At 40.3% G+C, this 16743-nt stretch overlaps 2 protein-coding genes and 2 non-coding genes across 4 annotated transcripts; 3 read left to right on the forward strand and 1 right to left on the reverse strand.

The window, feature by feature from the left end:
- The first annotated feature begins 7442 nt into the window (after nt 1-7442).
- On the forward strand, nt 7443-10931 carry rpl12 (ribosomal protein L12). The gene is made up of 6 exons (XM_041936115.1): nt 7443-7588; nt 9447-9520; nt 9868-9966; nt 10080-10161; nt 10256-10342; nt 10778-10931. The coding sequence occupies exons 1-6, from the start codon at nt 7552-7554 to the stop codon at nt 10894-10896; spliced, it is 498 nt and encodes a 165-aa protein (XP_041792049.1). The 5' UTR covers nt 7443-7551; the 3' UTR covers nt 10897-10931.
- LOC121611384 lies at nt 9560-9687 on the forward strand. The gene has a single exon (XR_006007096.1). It is a non-coding gene; the product is annotated as a small nucleolar RNA SNORA65 (small nucleolar RNA).
- Nucleotides 10455-10582, forward strand: LOC121611391. The gene has a single exon (XR_006007097.1). It is a non-coding gene; the product is annotated as a small nucleolar RNA SNORA65 (small nucleolar RNA).
- A 1563-nt stretch (nt 10932-12494) lies between the features above and the next one.
- Nucleotides 12495-16453, reverse strand: pole3 (polymerase (DNA directed), epsilon 3 (p17 subunit)). Its single transcript, XM_041940818.1, has 4 exons — nt 16003-16453; nt 14075-14160; nt 13802-13920; nt 12495-13671 (listed from the first exon to the last, which is right to left on the reverse strand). Exons 1-4 carry the CDS (start codon nt 16066-16068, stop codon nt 13490-13492), a joined length of 453 nt encoding a protein of 150 aa, XP_041796752.1. The 5' UTR covers nt 16069-16453; the 3' UTR covers nt 12495-13489.
- Nucleotides 16454-16743: the final 290 nt, after the last annotated feature.

The following is a 16743-nucleotide window of genomic DNA, read 5'->3' on the forward strand; positions in this document are numbered from 1 at the left end:
CAGCAACTAAAGACTGAACAATAAGTTAAGTAATTAAAAAAATAAGGAATAAAAATATATACAATGAAATTCACAGTGTGCAGGTATTAAACCCTTGACGCCTGAATTTATTTAGAATTATATTAAAAAATTAGAGGCATTAGAGGAATGCATGCGCGATTTGGCTACAGTGTGGATTAAAGCGGTATGATGCGAATTCGCGACAATCGGCGTTAAGGGGTTAATGTTGACAGTGACAGTGAGTGATGAATGTGACAAACTGTGCATCGCTGCTCTAACACTGATGCTTTCCAGTCTAACAGTGTCATATCGAACAATGTATCAGACACAGGAGACGTTTTACTGCACAACTTCTTTCTTTTAACACTTTAAACACTTCTAATGCACAGGATGCCAGTTTGAAGGCTCATCAGACTTATGTTTTAACATTATTACTCTGGATTTTACACCTCTGGAAGACAAACCTGGCATCAGTCATTTTATCTCCACGATCGTGAGGTAAACAGTAAAAATACAGTGTTCACGGTACAAAGTGATCCACTGGGAACGATGTGATTACCCACATACCAGGTTCAGCTTTTCTGCAGGTGAAACTGTGGCTTTTTAAATCAGAGCTACATAATGAGCATAAAGCAGAGACGCAGTCCTGAGGTCATCAAGCTGGACGTCCTCCAGTCCTCAGCTGTTCACGTACCAGAAAATGTGAAAGAGAATCAGCAACAGCCTTGTTCTCAGCATTAGACGGCCATTAGAGCTTTACTGTAAGAGCCACTACACTGGAGAACGCCGTTATCTTTGCAGAAGAGATGCATGATGGGATAAAGGTGATCTTTTGGGACAGCACTGATGTGGAATTTCCCAGAGCTGTCAGAGATTAATGGAGCTGAGCCACAGAGCAAGGACAGACTGTTTCAAAGAATAATGCAGCTTTCATTTCAAGCTAAAGCCTGAACACCCTGTTCACATGTGTCACATGACTCTGTTTACTCAGCTCAGACTCCCCAGAGGAAGAAGGTTGACTTTCATGTCTGTGTTGTAAGTATGAAGCTGGAGCCAAGAGCCGATTAGCTTAGCTTAGCATAAAGACTGGAAACAGGGGGAATCAGCTAGCCTGGCTGTCGCTCATTCACAAGTTCACTCATTAATATTTTGTGTCTACTGTTTGAATACCGACATGAACTCTCAACATTCAGAACATCGTCAACTTTTTTCAGACTGGTTTGTCATTTTTCATGTAAAAGCATTTCCTTGTTCCAGCTTCACAAAGGATTCGTTGCTTTTCCTTTAAATTGTTTTCATGTATTCAGATTGTCTTCACTGACATCTGGTTATGTAACATCTGTTCACGTCTGCAAACCAGGAGCCACAATAATCTCTCAACAGTCTTAATCTCTTTCTTTGTTGCTGCCTCTAAAGGTCTAGTCCTTGCTTCTCTTCTTTTTTCATTTCTACACGTCCTTCACCCCATGAATATTCCTCTATGAATAAACATTTTACACAAATGAATGAAGCAGTGAATTATCCAACAATACAGCGACAGAAGTCTTTAAATCGTCGGTGTGCAGAGAGAGAACATCTCCACTGAAGACAGTCGAGTCCGTTTCACAGCAGACTTTTTGTTTTTTGACTAATTGGCAGCGACGTCCTGTTGGCATTTTCTACCTGATGAGGCACAAGTCAACAGGGAGCAGAGCCGCCTGTCAACATGGACAACAAACAGACAGACCAACATAACAAACAGTGACGGCTGGTGTGTGTTCACATGTTCTCATGTCTGTTTCTGCTCTTTACCACAGAATACATGTGCAATACATTTCCACAGTTTCTCTGAGAGCCTCCTGTAATCTTCATCCTCTGTTTCTGTTTTCATCACTTGCTTCATGGAAAGTCCCTTTTACACATTTTGTTATGTTGCAGACGTTTTCTAAAATCGCTGATCGCTAAAATGTTTTTCCCTCATTAATCTACACTCAACACCCCATCAGTGAAAACAGGATTTTAGAAATGCTTGCAAATTTACTCAAAAGAAAACAACGCAACAATCTCTTTACGCCTGCATCAACAGTGTCTGCAGTAGTCAGGTGCTGTACAGGTACAAAATTAAAGTACTGTGAGTATTTCCATTTTGTGCTACATTATACTACATTTATCTGATAGCTTGAGTGAATTTCAAGATCAATATTGTATAGAACAAACAGTTTATAAAATATTCATCGTTATACACGGAACTACCCAACAGATTGTTCAAATTAACGTGAACAATGTGACACACTAAATGGAGCCATTTTGCATCATGTGTACCGGCTACTTGTACTTTTGATACTTTACATGCAACTTGCTGCAAATAATTTTTCGCATAAGGTTTTGAATGCAGAACTTTACTCGTATCAGAGTGTTTTTTCATCGTTACTAAGTTAATTATGTTAATTGTTATAAATATTAAATAATAACTCTGGGGAACTTTTTGTTGCAGTACTGTGAGTGTCCAGGTTGAGTGGTGGCGCTGTGTCCAATGATCAGAAAGCTTGATGTACTACATGTACTCTTTATTTATTTATTTAAACTATAGTGGGTGAGAAAGTGAACAAAGGAGTGATTTCAAACATAGATTTAAAGGGTCTTTCATTAAAACTGGGCTGTGCACTAAATGAAGCCAAGATTAAAGTTGCCTCATTGACTTTCTTCTCACAAACTCAATCAGGAAGCAGCTGTTCAGCGTTTGTAACTATCGATGAAGCTGTTTGAACATTGACTCTGCAGAGGGACAGAAATCCAAAGACAATTTCTTCCCCTCTTTTAAATCCAGTTAGAAGAGACAAGCTGCATACTTAGCCTTGATCCCCCGACTATAGCTGGAAGTAAAACAAAAAAATCAATAGCTGAGAGGAAATTGTACAGCAGAGAAATTAGAGCGAAGAACAAGAGAAGAGCTGCTGATTGGAAGGAAAACACAAGGAAAAGGTCAAGAAGGACGAAAAGATGGAGGAACTCGCTGAAATCGAATCATTCCCCCGAGTTTAACAAATGAGCTGTCGAACTGTGTGTGCGTGTGCGTGAGTGTGAGTGTGTGAGCAGGTTGTGTGTCTGTGTGTGTGTGTGTGTGTGTGTGTGTGTGTGTGTGAGTGTGCATGTAAACATTGGCTCCAGGCCCACAGTTTGTTTATGCAGAAATAACAGCTGGCTCTTCACACTGTGATGCCTGTACTCACACACACACACACACACACACACGTTTGTGTTTGTAGACTTGTGAGGGCCCTTGTTGGTGTCCTGCATTGTCAAGCCTCAGTGGTGGAAAGTAACTTAGTACATTTACTCAAGTACTGTACTTAAGTATACATTTATGGTAATTGTACTTTGTACTTTTCTCTCCAAGATTCAGCTTTTACATACAAAACATTTGCTCACTTTAAACATGATGCATTATAGATTACTCTAGATTGATTGTTATAGATGAAACAACCCAACAATAGTTACAAATATCTTAATTCTAAATCAACATAAAATGCTGCTCAAACAGTAAATGTAAATGTAAACGTAATAATAATCCCATAATAAAACACCTCATTGGCAGGTGTCATTGTGTTGCCTAATGAGTACTTTTACTTTTGATACTTTAAATATATTTTGCTGTTAATACTTCTCGACTACACAAGATGTTTACTTGTAGTAGAATAATTTTAACCTGAAGTGTTGCTAATTTTTAGCTACTTCAAAGGTAACTCAGGTATTTTTCAACCTGGACCCTGTTTTCTCATGTTTCTGTGTCCATGTGATGAATGGGCTCATCAATGTTTGAAATTGATCCACTATTGAGTGAGAGCAGGGTTTATTTTGACCAGATCAGAGCTGGTGCTGATTGTCCCAGCAGTGGAATAATGAACCAAAGAGGTTTTGTTGAGATTTATTTGGTTTCTGTCAGTTTGAATGAAGTGTGTTTCACGATGATCAAATGACTGTTTCTGTGAATAGATAGCGATGCATCTTTTCTGCTTAAACTAAAAGGATCTTACTCTTTCACAAAAAGCTTTATCTCCGCAGGGATTCGTCCCCTAATGTTGTCAGACACTTAATTTAATTAATCTGAGTCTGTCAGTGGAAAAAACACTTTTAGTGGACGCACACTGATGGATAAGATTGCAGGCCGATTTGGTCGTTCAATATTGAACTAATCTCAAAAACTGTTGTCCCCATTAGTCACTTGGACACAAAACCACGGGGAAAGAGGGTCCGTGTTGAAAAATAAGTAAAAGATCCAAACACTTCTTCCACCCCGGGTGAGTCCCTCAGCAAAACTAAATGCTTGACCTAAACGCAATTCAAACCGCAACCTTAAAAGCATCATCTTAACACAGACTTAATGTTCAAGCAGTTGAAGGAGGACAAGCCAAAATGTCCACACAGAGCAGAATGTCCTCACTACGATGGACAAGCCCAACACAGAGAGAGAAAGAGAGACAGAGAGAGAGAACAACAAGAGAATGGAAATGTAATTGCATCACTTGCTGCCATCTCCTCTGCAGAAATGAAACTGGACTCCGTCGTGTCTCATGCTGGTGTAACGTGACATTACTGTACTGAACTAATTAACATGTGACAAACCAGGTCGCTCACACAGAGAAATACACTGAAAATCATCAAGGACTGCTTTGTTTCTAATCCACAACTGCTGTCATTCATCAGGGCTGTGAGAAACAGGAATATTAAGGGACAATAAATCATTATTCATCACCATCATGTCATCAGAAACAACGTGTAAAACTTCTTGTGTCTCTTTTCCTGCCTCAGCTGTGAGTCCTCGTCCTCACCATCACTGAGCTTTACAAAGAAAAACATGAAGTCAACCAGATGAAGTCATAACAACAAGCTAAGAGAAGGCAGTTTTTTGAAAGAAGTAAACAGAAATAGAAAGTTCGTGTTCGGCTTTTCAGCAGCAGAAAGCAGAAAAGTGAAACATGTCTTATCTGCTTCCAACATAAAAAGCCACTTTTAAATTTAGAGACGCATTCTGGCCATTAGAGCTTAAAAACTAATAACGTTTCATCAGAAAGATTATTCAGACGTGACATTTCCTCTAAATGTTGAGGACTTTGTGAAAGATACAGATAAAGCTTTCCTTTGACAATACGAGCTGTGAATGTCTGACTCTCCTCACAGATTTTCATGATGCATATTAAACAGCACAGCAGTGATGATCTCTGCTTCTCACCCACTTACTCCCTCTTGTGTTCTGTTTCTATTCCCGTACAGCAGCTCTGAGTCAAAAAGTCCTTCAGGAACCAAACAGGAAAACACAGGTTTTACATGTGACTCAACACAACAGCCGTGCTGATACAACAGACAGCGGCGGCCTGGAAGCATGACAAACACCTGCAGGAACGTACACGATGATACCGACCTCATGCTTTCATGTTCCGGCAGCGCTCGACCAGCTTCAGGCCCATTATCCTGCTACGGAGGCTGATCATCCACTCAGCACCCACATGAAGCACTTTGACCTCCTCTGAGTTCATGAACCAGTTCAGAAAATAACTTTCCACCACCGACAAAAACCATCAAACACAAGCAAAAACCTGCACAGTAGTCTGCATTATATCACTTACATATTCTATCACTAGTATATTGTTATTGCTGCATTTTAATTGGGAATCGTGCAACAAATCCACAAAGCAAGCTGAAATGTTGAAACTCTGGTGATAATAACTAATGAATGATGCTGGAAATCATAAATGACATCAAAGCAAACAGTTCAAAGTCAGTCGCAATACTGAGTAAACTTAAGGATTTTCTGAATCAAGTCTCATTATAAATCTTATAATGTTCCTTTATGATGAGAGAAAGATGAATTGTTGTGCAGCAGCTGCACAAAAAACAAATCAGCAAATATCAAAGAAAATATCAAATTCATATATAAATATATACATGATGTAGATGAAGATGTACAGCAACAAACTCAGTTTATAAAATCAGTGCATGACACATAGCACTTCATACTTTTTTATACTACTACATATATTGGACTTGCTATTCATGCCTATATCTATGTACTTGTGTTTGCACATTCACTAATGATTATTATAGATGTTGTGTATATTGAATATAGGTGTTTGGATGTCCCTGAAGTTCTTTAATTAGTTTTTATTTACTTCATTTCAATAGTTTTCATCTGTTTCCTCGTAGCTCCTCTATGCTGCTGTGTCTTTTATCTGCAGGATGTCACAAATGGGAGCAGATCTGAGACACAACAGGCTCCCTAAGGATAAGACTGAAAAACAGGTACAGGAGGACGTTATACAAAATAAAGGAAATCGTTTAAGGAAAGCGAAGTGAAGCCAATTATGTTTTCTTAATGTACAGCTTTAAAACCAAACTGTAAAACTAAATGTCTTTGAGCGTCACATGCAGACCTGCTGGAGTCTAAATGTGCTCTGCAAGTTGCATCATGTAGAAATAAATATCAGATTACAGATAACATGTTTAGGGCAATCATAAGTCTGCTGCTGAGAATATCTGCACGGCAGCACAGAAACGACTCCACGGAGCAGAAACCTGAAAGATGCTTCAGGTAAGTGAATGAAAGTGCTTGATTGTAAAAACAAACGATGAAAGACAATTAAAAAACATGCAAAACATGAAACAAGAGAGAGGAAACTGAGTTTGTTCCACAGCTGAGGGAGCCCGACAGTAAAGGCCTAAAAGTCCAGATCAGCAGGGTCAACATTTAAAGCTTTAAAAACCAGCGGCACAATCTTCAAACCAGTTTTTTTACCTGACTGGTACACAGTGAGGGACAGATCAGTGCGATGTGGTCGCTTCTGACCTGACAGCAGCGTTTTAGTAGCAGCTGCAGGCTTTGGATGTCATATCGAGTCTGGAAGAGATGAAAGCACCAATGACCTTTTCTGGATCTGCAGATGAGAGGAGTGACCTGATCTTGGTTAAATGTCTCAGCTGGACAAAGCAGGACTTCACTTTATTCTCCTGAGCATCAAAACACTATTCAGCATCACAAAGTACCAAAAGTCCACATAGCCTTGTTTTTTAACATTATTAAATAAGACAGCCAGACTAGATAAGAGGGCTTAATAAAATAATATAATGGTGTATTAGTATGTGTGTTGGTTTGTTGTGTTGCAGACATTTTGTTTATCAAACAAAATCATCTTATTTCAGGTTTTCCATTCAAGTTGTTCAGACTCTGTTGCTAAACATGAAAGAGCTCATTTCAGCTTGAATTAACAAAATAAAAAAATATATATAATATATATGTAGAAATATAGAACATGCTTCTATCCAAACAATCTACAAGAGATAAAAAAAAAAAAAAAAAAAACGATTGAGAAAGTCGGGACGTTTGCCTTACGTCACGAGAACAGATTCATAACATCTCGCGATATTTGTCGTTACTATAAATCCCTCCGCGACCACGACTCGGCCTTTCTTTCTCCCTTTAGCGGTGAAGGTGCAACAGTAATCGGTCGTCCCGAGTCCGGGTTCATCCGACACCCTCACCAACCAAGCTGAACTGAGCTCAACCACCACAGCAGCAACATGCCTCCCAAATTCGACCCCAACGAGATTAAAGTTGGTATGTTTTCACTGTCAAGTGGGTAATAAAAGAAGTTTGTTCACAGCCAAGATGGAGTCGCTCTGTGCAGGCTTCCTCCGTGTCTGCCGGCCTGTGAGAAAACGGTAAAGATGGGACACAAAATGCGACTAAGAAAGCAAAAAAAGACGTTAATCTAAATTTCTGCATGCGTAAATGTTTCCATGAGGTGAAATTTGAAGGGTTTGTGGTGGGTTGAATGAGAAAATTGATGTCGGATGGTAAGTACGTGCGAATCCACGTGGGATGAGGGTAGCTTATTAGCTAACTGCTAACAGCATCGGCTAGCGTTAGCTAATGCAGCACAGTAGCTACGTGTTGAAGATATCCGATTTAGCGTTTATCAAAATTAATCTACTTTAGAAATGTAATGTAGAAGTTTAGATTGATATTCTTGACCTCATTGATTACGTTTGTAATTTGTCAGTAACCCTTGTTGATGATCGTTCAAGTAATTATTGCTAAATGGCCTAATTCGATCGGTTTGATAAATTAATTTAGTAATTAGAAGCGTTTTAAATGATGTGATAAGTTGGATGTCAGTTAATATTGTATCGTGACTTCTGTGATCCTGTCCTGTTTATCAGTCTTCGGTGTATTGATTATAATTAATTCTGATCATTTACATACCAGGAACAATTACAAACATGAGTTGGTCACTTTCAGCACTGGAAAATAGTTGTTTTATATTTTCCTGATTCATTGACTGTCCCTTAAATAAAAGATTGGCATTTAAAGTGGTCATTAGTTCCAGTTGTGTCACATTGGACTGCACACTGAAACATGAGGTGGATGCTGTGGAGCAACACACGAGAACTGGCAAAATTGCAGTTATCAAAACGGCTTGAATAGAATGTAAAATGCATCATTAAGAGGATTCACATTGAAGGACTGGAAATGTAGACTAATTTAAATCTCAGCACTGTCCTCATCTGTTAATCTCAGATGTGTTTGTGTAAAGGTTCACCAGATCTGATAAGATTTAAAAACCGTGTTTACTATAATACTTTTCATGAGACCCCAAATACTGTAGTTTATCAAACAAGTGAAGGGCTGTGCAGAAATGTTTGTTTTAATACTTGTAACATGATTAAGAGTTACATGTAGATGCTTTTATTAACAATAATTGCGTTCTATTTTTGCATATATCACATATCTGAATATAGTATTGTGGTCCTGTTGCACATGTTCAGCTCTTGGCTGAGTTGGTCAGGTGTAGTTGATCAGGTGTGCTCTGGATGATGGTAAATGTTCTGTGTTTGGAGGATCTAGGAGCAGATTCAGAACCACTGTACACTGTAAATGTTGAGGTTATTGGCTGTTTTATTGTCAAAACATTTGACTAAGCAGATGAGAAGTGTCACATTGTTCATCTGCGTTACACCTGGAAACCTGTGTCACCAGATAACACTTTGGCCCCCATGAACTAAAAACATACATGGCCGATGATTTTAAAGCAGCTAACTGCAGGGGGTTGTGGGGTTTTGGTTAGTTTTTTTTGTGGTCTAAACAAACTTGTAATTCAGTATAAATCTTAGTATTTTACAGTTTATATTTGATTATTCATGATTTACTCACATTATGTAGCCATGGTGGTGTTACAGTGCTGATGTTTGTCCTCTGAGACTTTGGCTGCAGTCTAATGTTGATCACATTCCTGAAACCTTTCCTGGTAATCCAGGTGTGATAGTTTCAAAAACTGAGGAAACATCACTGCAGTTCTCTGTATGAAGCTCATCATCATCAAGCCTGTTTATGATCAGCTGTCTGTGGGTGTTTGTGTCTGCGTCAAATGAAGCCTTTTAATCAGGCCGTGCTCCGTCTTGTCTTTGTCTTGCAGTGTACATGAGGTGCACAGGAGGAGAAGTTGGAGCCACCTCAGCCCTGGCCCCCAAAATCGGACCTCTGGGTTTGGTGAGTATGAAAATGTCTCAGCACAAGCCGAACCAGCCTCCCGCCACTATGCCTGTCTGTCACAGTGACCGAGTATAATCCAGTGGAGGCTCAGATTGACCCGGCTTTAGGAAACAGGGCTGCCCCAAACTCATGGACAACTCTGTGCCGAAAAGCCCGGAACACAAACTGAGGCTCCTGTGTGCTGTTCACCTGCAGGTTTAACTCTCTAAACAATGATTATGGTATAAACAAAGATCGTAAATGATAACATATGGGATCTGTGAGTCGCAGCTTCGCTCTGAAGTCAGTCAAGTCTGTTTCCATCTAACTGCTGATCTCAACTGATCACTTTGTTTTCTCAACAGTCTCCCAAGAAAGTTGGTGACGACATCGCCAAGGCCACCGGTGACTGGAAGGGCCTGAGGATCACCGTGAAGCTGACCATCCAGAACAGACAGGCAGTGGTACGTTTCTGTCCAAACCCAGTCACCTGCACCACGAAGCCCTCTGAACTTTAGTTGGCTGTGAGGAGAAATACTCTGTGGAGGCGGGAGGATGACGTGACTTTGTTTTTCAGGTCGAGGTCGTTCCCTCTGCGTCCGCTCTGATCATCAAGGCTCTGAAGGAGCCTCCTCGTGACAGGAAGAAGGTCAAGAACAGTAAGTGACTGTGGCGTCGTGTGGAAACAATCACTTTTTCAGAAAGGAAGTTGAAGTTGTGTGCTGACTGTTTTTCACCTTCTTCAATCTTCAGTCAAGCACAGCGGGAGTGTGTCCTTCGATGAGATTGTGAACGTCGCTCGCATTATGAGGCCTCGCTCCATCGCCAGGGAGCTCTCTGGTAAGAGTCTAACATCAGTGTGTTGGCCTTCTCGTAGCTCTTCTCTCAATGGACAGATGGTCTTCATCGCTGCCGTCTTGTCCATTAATATTGTTCACTCACCGCTCAGCCTCCCGCCACTATGCCTGTCTGTCACAGTGACTGAGTATAATCCAGTGGAGGCTCAGATTGACCCGGCTTTAGGAAACAGGGCTGCTCCAAACTAATGGACAACTCTGTGCCGTAAAGTCTGGAACATGTCTTCAGTGATCAGATGTGATCCCACATAAAGTTGCAACGGGATTTTAGCCACATGGTCATTTTTTAATCAGACGTTAAACCGTCTCAAATAGAAATGATCTTAAACACGACTCATGAAACTGTCTAATTTTAGACTTTAAGTGTTTCTTTTGGACTGTAACTAAATCAGCATATGTTCTTTATTTTCCCCTTCAGGAACCATCAAAGAGATCCTGGGAACCGCTCAGTCTGTTGGCTGCACCGTCGACGGACGTCCTCCCCACGACGTCATCGATGACATCAACAGCGGCAAAATCGAGTGTCCATCTGAGTAAACTGAGGACGGAAATAAAATGTTCACAAAAAACGAGTACCTTGTTTTTCTAAATGTCCTTTTTGTTTTACACTCAGTAAACATTTAATACAAAGATCAGGACTGTATCATGAGAATGTTCAGTTAACAAAGTCGTTAATTAAAACTGGAATATTTGAACAATATGGGGTCAAAAGTAAAATACCGAACATTTTTCTTCTGTGTTTTTGCAGAAGTACCATATCTGAATGCAACATGCTTTATGTAATAGAGTATTGTCCAAGTCCAGACATCCAGACATTGTCCTAAATTGGCCATTTTTGGAAAATGTCTCATAATGTAGAACTGTTGATTCAGGCATAGTGGTCAGATGAAATGAGCTAAATGGCTCAGATGAAGTTTACAAACCCCTGGATGTTTGACCTGATGATATACACAAAGGAAAAAGCTAACTGAACTTTACAATCAGGAAAGGGACAAAAAGACGTCTGGAGATTTGAAAATCAGTGGCATCCAAGCTGATGCAGAAGTGGAAAAGTTGGGGCTCTATTGATGAATGATTGACTCGGTCAGGTGACCACAAAGATTTCAGCCACAGCTACCTGGAAAAATGATGAGGACGCCAACTAATACCCAGAAACAACTTCAGCTGAAATACAGGGTGCTGTGAAGCTGGTTTTCCTCAGGGTTTGCTGGATTGAGCAGTAATAGAAAAACTGCTGATCAATCATGATTTCTTAACAACGCACATTTTCCAGGAAACCATCAGAAAGGAAATACTATATACATCATAAAATTGTCTAAAAAAGTAGAACCAGTATATGAAAGGAGTGAATCCAGGGTTAGTTTGGGATATTATCCAGGACAGATTATTGGTAATTGAAGCACCAGAATCTATAAAGTGTATCAGAAGTATTAATTATATGCATTTTTTATGCGTTTCATAATTTAAAGTAAAAATCTTGAAGATTGTCATTGAAATAAATGTTAAGTGTTTCTCTCTGGATGAGGTAACACAGTGGTGACTGAGCCTGTGACCCACGAACGAAAGTATTGCAATATTTCTGTAGTTGCAGTATTCTGAACTGAGTATCTGTGACGTTCCCAGAAAAAAGTATAAATTTGCTGCTGATGCAAACAGACTAATTTCCCATTGCTGCAGCGTCATGTTAAAAGCATGTGAATGGCTCAACATGAGCTGACTCTTATTATGAAGTGGTCACAGGAAATGCCATGTGTTTGTCAGTGAGCTTTACACTGACTGCTCTCATTAGAGAACAATGGTCACTTTTCAAGAACAGGTCAGTTTGAAATATTCCAGGAAGTACCAGATTACAACTTCAAACGAGTCAGATTAGTTAATGAACACTGAAATCTGCTGGAAATGTATCAACCAGTTTACTTTCTATGGATTTATCTGCTTTAAGAGAGATTTTAGCAGGTTTGTTTTCAGAGTTTGAAAATGATTAATGTGGTTCACCTGTTTTAAATCACTGAGTGTGCAGCAGCAGTAAACCTGAGCTGTCGTGTTTGAAGGGTGGAGCCCTGATCAGCCGGAGTCAACCTCAGTGGTGTGACGAGTCTTTACATCAGTCAAGATCCAACAAAGTTCTTCTTTTTATACAAAATATTTATTGAAAATCTCAGCCAGTAATATACAATTCTACAAAAGTATAAATGGTTCAAAAACTCAGCAGATAAGGAACAAAAAGGCCTACGAGCTCTGGCAGCTTTGTTTTACTGGGTATGAAGTCATGTGGTCCAACAGTTCGTTACAGCCATCAGAGTCTTTTTAGGTGTGAAATCTGATCTGAGAGGATGACGCGTCCAACACAGTGTTTCTCACATCCAGTCGTTACACGTCTGGTATTTGTTTCTAGTATTTTGTCAAATATTATGTGTGTCACAGGAAGAAGCACAGAGGTTTCAGAACAATCCACAAACTCAACCATGATCCTCAAATCTTAACTATCGTGTGATTTCGTAGCATCAAGTTTCCTTCAAGAGCTTCCTGCTTTAAATCTGAACGTTTCTGATCTCAGACTCCATTCAAGCTCTTCTTGTGTTTAGACGACGCTTAACATTTGAAAATTCTGGTGTTAAATAAAAAAAAGGGTTTTTATAAACGTCACAGGGACTGTAAGTGTGCTTCTTTTCAAACGTTTCAAAGCCTTTTTAATAACTGGTCTCTGGTCAGATTGCTGCCTGTGTTCTCACTCCCTCCAGTGGTAAACTACTGCATGTATGCTCAATGAGGACAGATCAGTCAGAATCAGTGTCTCTGTATTTCACTTCCTGTCAATGAACACTAACTACTGAATATTATTTACTGTCAAGAAATGTTGGAGAAAAAACAGAACAGTGTTTGTATCAAAAATTATTTTAAAAAAAAAACAAGAAAAAAGAAGGGAGGTGCATGATGGAGCTGCACTCGTTCGTTGGCGGGTTGGAAAGCAGCAGCTGCACCTCACCGGCGCTGCTGCTCTGTAAACCTGGATGACCTGATTCATGGTGGTGTGATGACCGAGCGTCACCGAAACGCATCGCGTCCAGCCGGCAATGACCTCAGACGAGGCGATGGGAGTGCATTTCATTCATCAGTCATCAGAGCTTAATCAGTTCTCCACCTCCTCCTCCTCTGCTTCGTTCTCAGCTTCTGGCTCCTCCTCCATGCGCTCCTCCTCCTCCTCCTCTTCCTCCTCCCTGCTCTTATCATTCTCAGAGTCGGTCTTCTTCTCTTTATCTTTGCGCTTCTGCTCCGACACCTCCTTCTTTCCTTTCTGGCCCTTCTTGTACACTGTGGAGGAACAAACAGCCACCGTCAACGTCACATAACTGACCTGAAGGTCAAACTGAGCGAGTTGTGGTTTACAGCGCAAATGTCGGCACATAGATCGAGGAGGAATAACGTGAGGAGATTCACTGACCCTCCAAAGCTTCTCTCAGAGGCTCCAGGAACCGTTCAAACTCCATCTCCTCCATCGCAGCCAGAACGTCTCCTGCGTTCAGAGTTTTCCGCTTGGCTTTCATGGCAAAGTTGTTTGCACTGTGACAGGACAGAGAGAAAAAAGCCATCCCTTCATTCACAGAGTTTCTTCTGCGTTTGAAATGTGTTCAGTCGTGACGCAGCTTGAACCAAACAGAATTTTATGAATCAGGACTCGACTGTGAGATTTTTCTGGCTGGGTTTTTACTCTTACCACGACGTTGCGTACAACACAAACACGCTGGCAGCTTGGGATATGGCTCTCCGTGCTTCTTTCGACACGTTCACCCCATCTGGAAGCTGTTGAGAAAACAAACGGTGCGGAGGAGTTTATCTCAAAGCTGCAGTATAGAAGCACTTTATCACAAAACACAGGCAGGCTGAGAAAAGAGATTTAGATACTCAGGGAAAACAACATGAAAACACAAAGGAGAACATCAACAAATAAATGAGTACAGTCGTTTTTAAGAACAAGAGCCATTTATTAAGTCTCTTTAGGTTTTATTTATTTCTTTGATAGAAAGACTGAAGTTTGGTTTGCCTGGAACTCACTTAATTCTCCTTTTAGCTAAGAATGAGTTAAGTTTGAGATAAAGATTTACACTGACAGCTGTTTTCTGACAAAGACGCCAAATGTCTGTTTGAGAGAAAGAGGAGAAACACAGTGCGGCTGTATGAAGGCAGCTGCTGCAACACTGCAGCTGCCTTTAGAAGATCAATAAAGTACTCTCTCATATCTGTCTGTCTATTAGTCAGGCTGTCGAAACAATGAAACACAGAAATACTGAATCCAAGTATATGGACTGCAAATCAGAGAATATCATACTTGAGAATATGAATCAATGGTTTTGAAATATGAACTACAATATGATGACTGGGCAAAACGTATATTATATGAGGAAGTTAATGAAGACGCTGATGAAAAACTGAAAAGGCAGATGAAGTGATCCCTGACTTCCTGAAACCATTCAGTTTTCTCAGAAACAGTGTGATTATTATTATCTTTTTCATTTCAGTCTTTTCAAGGGAAATTTGTGGGGGATATCTGAGTTCTAGAGATTAAAAAAAGGAGGGGTTAGCATGTGTTTAGTGATGATGGAAGTAACTTCACACAAGTACTCGCAGGTAATCTTGTGGTACTTTTACTCTACTTAAGTATTTCCATTTCATTCTACTTCCACTCTACTACCTCTCAGAGGGAAATACTGTACTCTATACTTATATTCCAGATTACAATTTTACAAAAAAAAAAAAAAAAAAAGACATGATAATCTTAGAACATTGGTTTGTTAAAGGATTAAACTACGAGTTTAACGGTTTGACAGCCGGGGCCTGCCGCATTGTTTCAGATGTCAGAGTTTATCATCATTTACACCAAAGTAATGTTGAATTTTAACTTGGATACAATAATAATAATAGGAAAGAACAGTCGATAACAACCTGCACAGAGAGCTGGTACAGAAAAAAAATCACTTAACATACCAACACGTTTGAAATAATGGTAATAGTAATTAATATTATTTTGACTATTCTGAAATGTTTTCCCTATCATGTAGGCCCATTCGTTATGTGTTCATTAATTCAATGTGGATCTTCTTTTTAATTGCTTCAGTGCTTCCAATACTGCCAAAGGTATAACTAACGAGATTATATTGTTTTAAAAATGCAGTATCAAAAAAGGACCACAGTATCAATATTTTTGAGAACCTTACACCAAAGACACATTTTCTATACATTATTAATTGTGCCAACTACTCAGACTGTCTCATTTAAATAATTGTTCAAAGCTAAAAGAGATAAAAGATTTAACTATTTTACATAAAACCACAAGGAGAAGAAAAATGTCCAAAAACTACAACATATATCTGCTTTTTCTTCTTTCCCGTTAATCATCTCACGACCCCTCTCATTCATCTGCTGACCCTCTGGAGGGGCCTGAACCCTACGTTGGGACCCACTGGGCTAATCTAGCTAACTGTATATGAAGCAGTTGAAAGCAGCTCCACCTGCAGCAGCTCCACCTTCCTATTTTTAGTTTTAGTTAGATGATGAATGATGCTCTTCACTTGTAGTTAGTATTTGTACCCTGCTGTGCTGGTACTTCTACTTCAGTACCGGCTCGGGGCGTCTCTCCACACTCACCGCCTCCTTGATGATGCGGGTGATGACCGCGTTGGGAAGGTTCAGGTCTTCTGGCCTCTCTGCCATCTCACTTGTTCACCGAGTCCTCAAACCCCGTCCGAGGTGTGTTCCACGCCGTGTGTTCGCCGCCGGCCGCACGTCAGTCTCGGCTAACGGCGGTCTCTCTGTACCGCTAGAGAGCTACTCGGTGCTAGCTGATTAGCAGCCGCTGACAGTGTCGCGTTAGCCCGAGCTAACGCAGCAGCTAGCCGCTGTTACCAGCTCGCTCGCTCTCAGACTAATGTTCAGTTGTTGCGAGCTGTGACCGTCAGTTACAACAGGGGACGCTACTATTGATCTGATCGATGAGTTTCGCTGATTGATCAGTTCAAACTCTTTCAGAAGTTGCTCGCGCGTCCACCAGAACCGATTTGTTTTGAGACGTTTCCCGCGAACCCTCCGAGCACGAGCCCTCCTCTGTCAACTTTCAACTTCGACCCCTGACGTATGCGTGACGTTGGTCGACGATTTACATAAGAAATAATGAAATACATTTTTGATAACTAAAAGGAAATGGTATTAAAACAAGGCGTACATCGTTTGATTTTCAAGGTTTGGCAGCGGTGGGGGAAGTACTCCAACGCCACACTGTAAAAGTACTCCGTTACAAGTAAAAGGGCTGCCTAGAAAATGTTAATTAAGTAAAAGTATCTAAGTACAAACGGGAAAACTTATACTATACTTAAAATAAAAGTATTGAGT

This window comes from Chelmon rostratus, chromosome 1 (assembly GCF_017976325.1).
Source record: "Chelmon rostratus isolate fCheRos1 chromosome 1, fCheRos1.pri, whole genome shotgun sequence".
In the NCBI taxonomy this organism is placed as follows: domain Eukaryota; kingdom Metazoa; phylum Chordata; class Actinopteri; order Chaetodontiformes; family Chaetodontidae; genus Chelmon; species Chelmon rostratus.

What these genes read in the sequence shown, in the direction of transcription:
- rpl12 (XM_041936115.1), top strand. Translation starts at nt 7,552, where the DNA reads ATGCCTCCCAAATTCGACCCCAACGAGATTAAAGTTG. An exon ending in TCCAGAACAGACAGGCAGTG is followed by an intron (nt 9,967 to 10,079) that starts GTACGTTTCTGT and finishes TTTGTTTTTCAG; the next exon opens with GTCGAGGTCGTTCCCTCTGC. An exon ending in CATCGCCAGGGAGCTCTCTG is followed by an intron (nt 10,343 to 10,777) that starts GTAAGAGTCTAA and finishes TTTCCCCTTCAG; the next exon opens with GAACCATCAAAGAGATCCTG.
- pole3 (XM_041940818.1), bottom strand. Translation starts at nt 16,068, where the DNA reads ATGGCAGAGAGGCCAGAAGACCTGAACCTTCCCAACGCGGTCATCACC. An exon ending in CCCGCATCATCAAGGAGGCG is followed by an intron (nt 14,161 to 16,002) that starts GTGAGTGTGGAG and finishes TTTTCTCAACAG; the next exon opens with CTTCCAGATGGGGTGAACGT. An exon ending in TCTGAGAGAAGCTTTGGAGG is followed by an intron (nt 13,672 to 13,801) that starts GTCAGTGAATCT and finishes GTTCCTCCACAG; the next exon opens with TGTACAAGAAGGGCCAGAAA.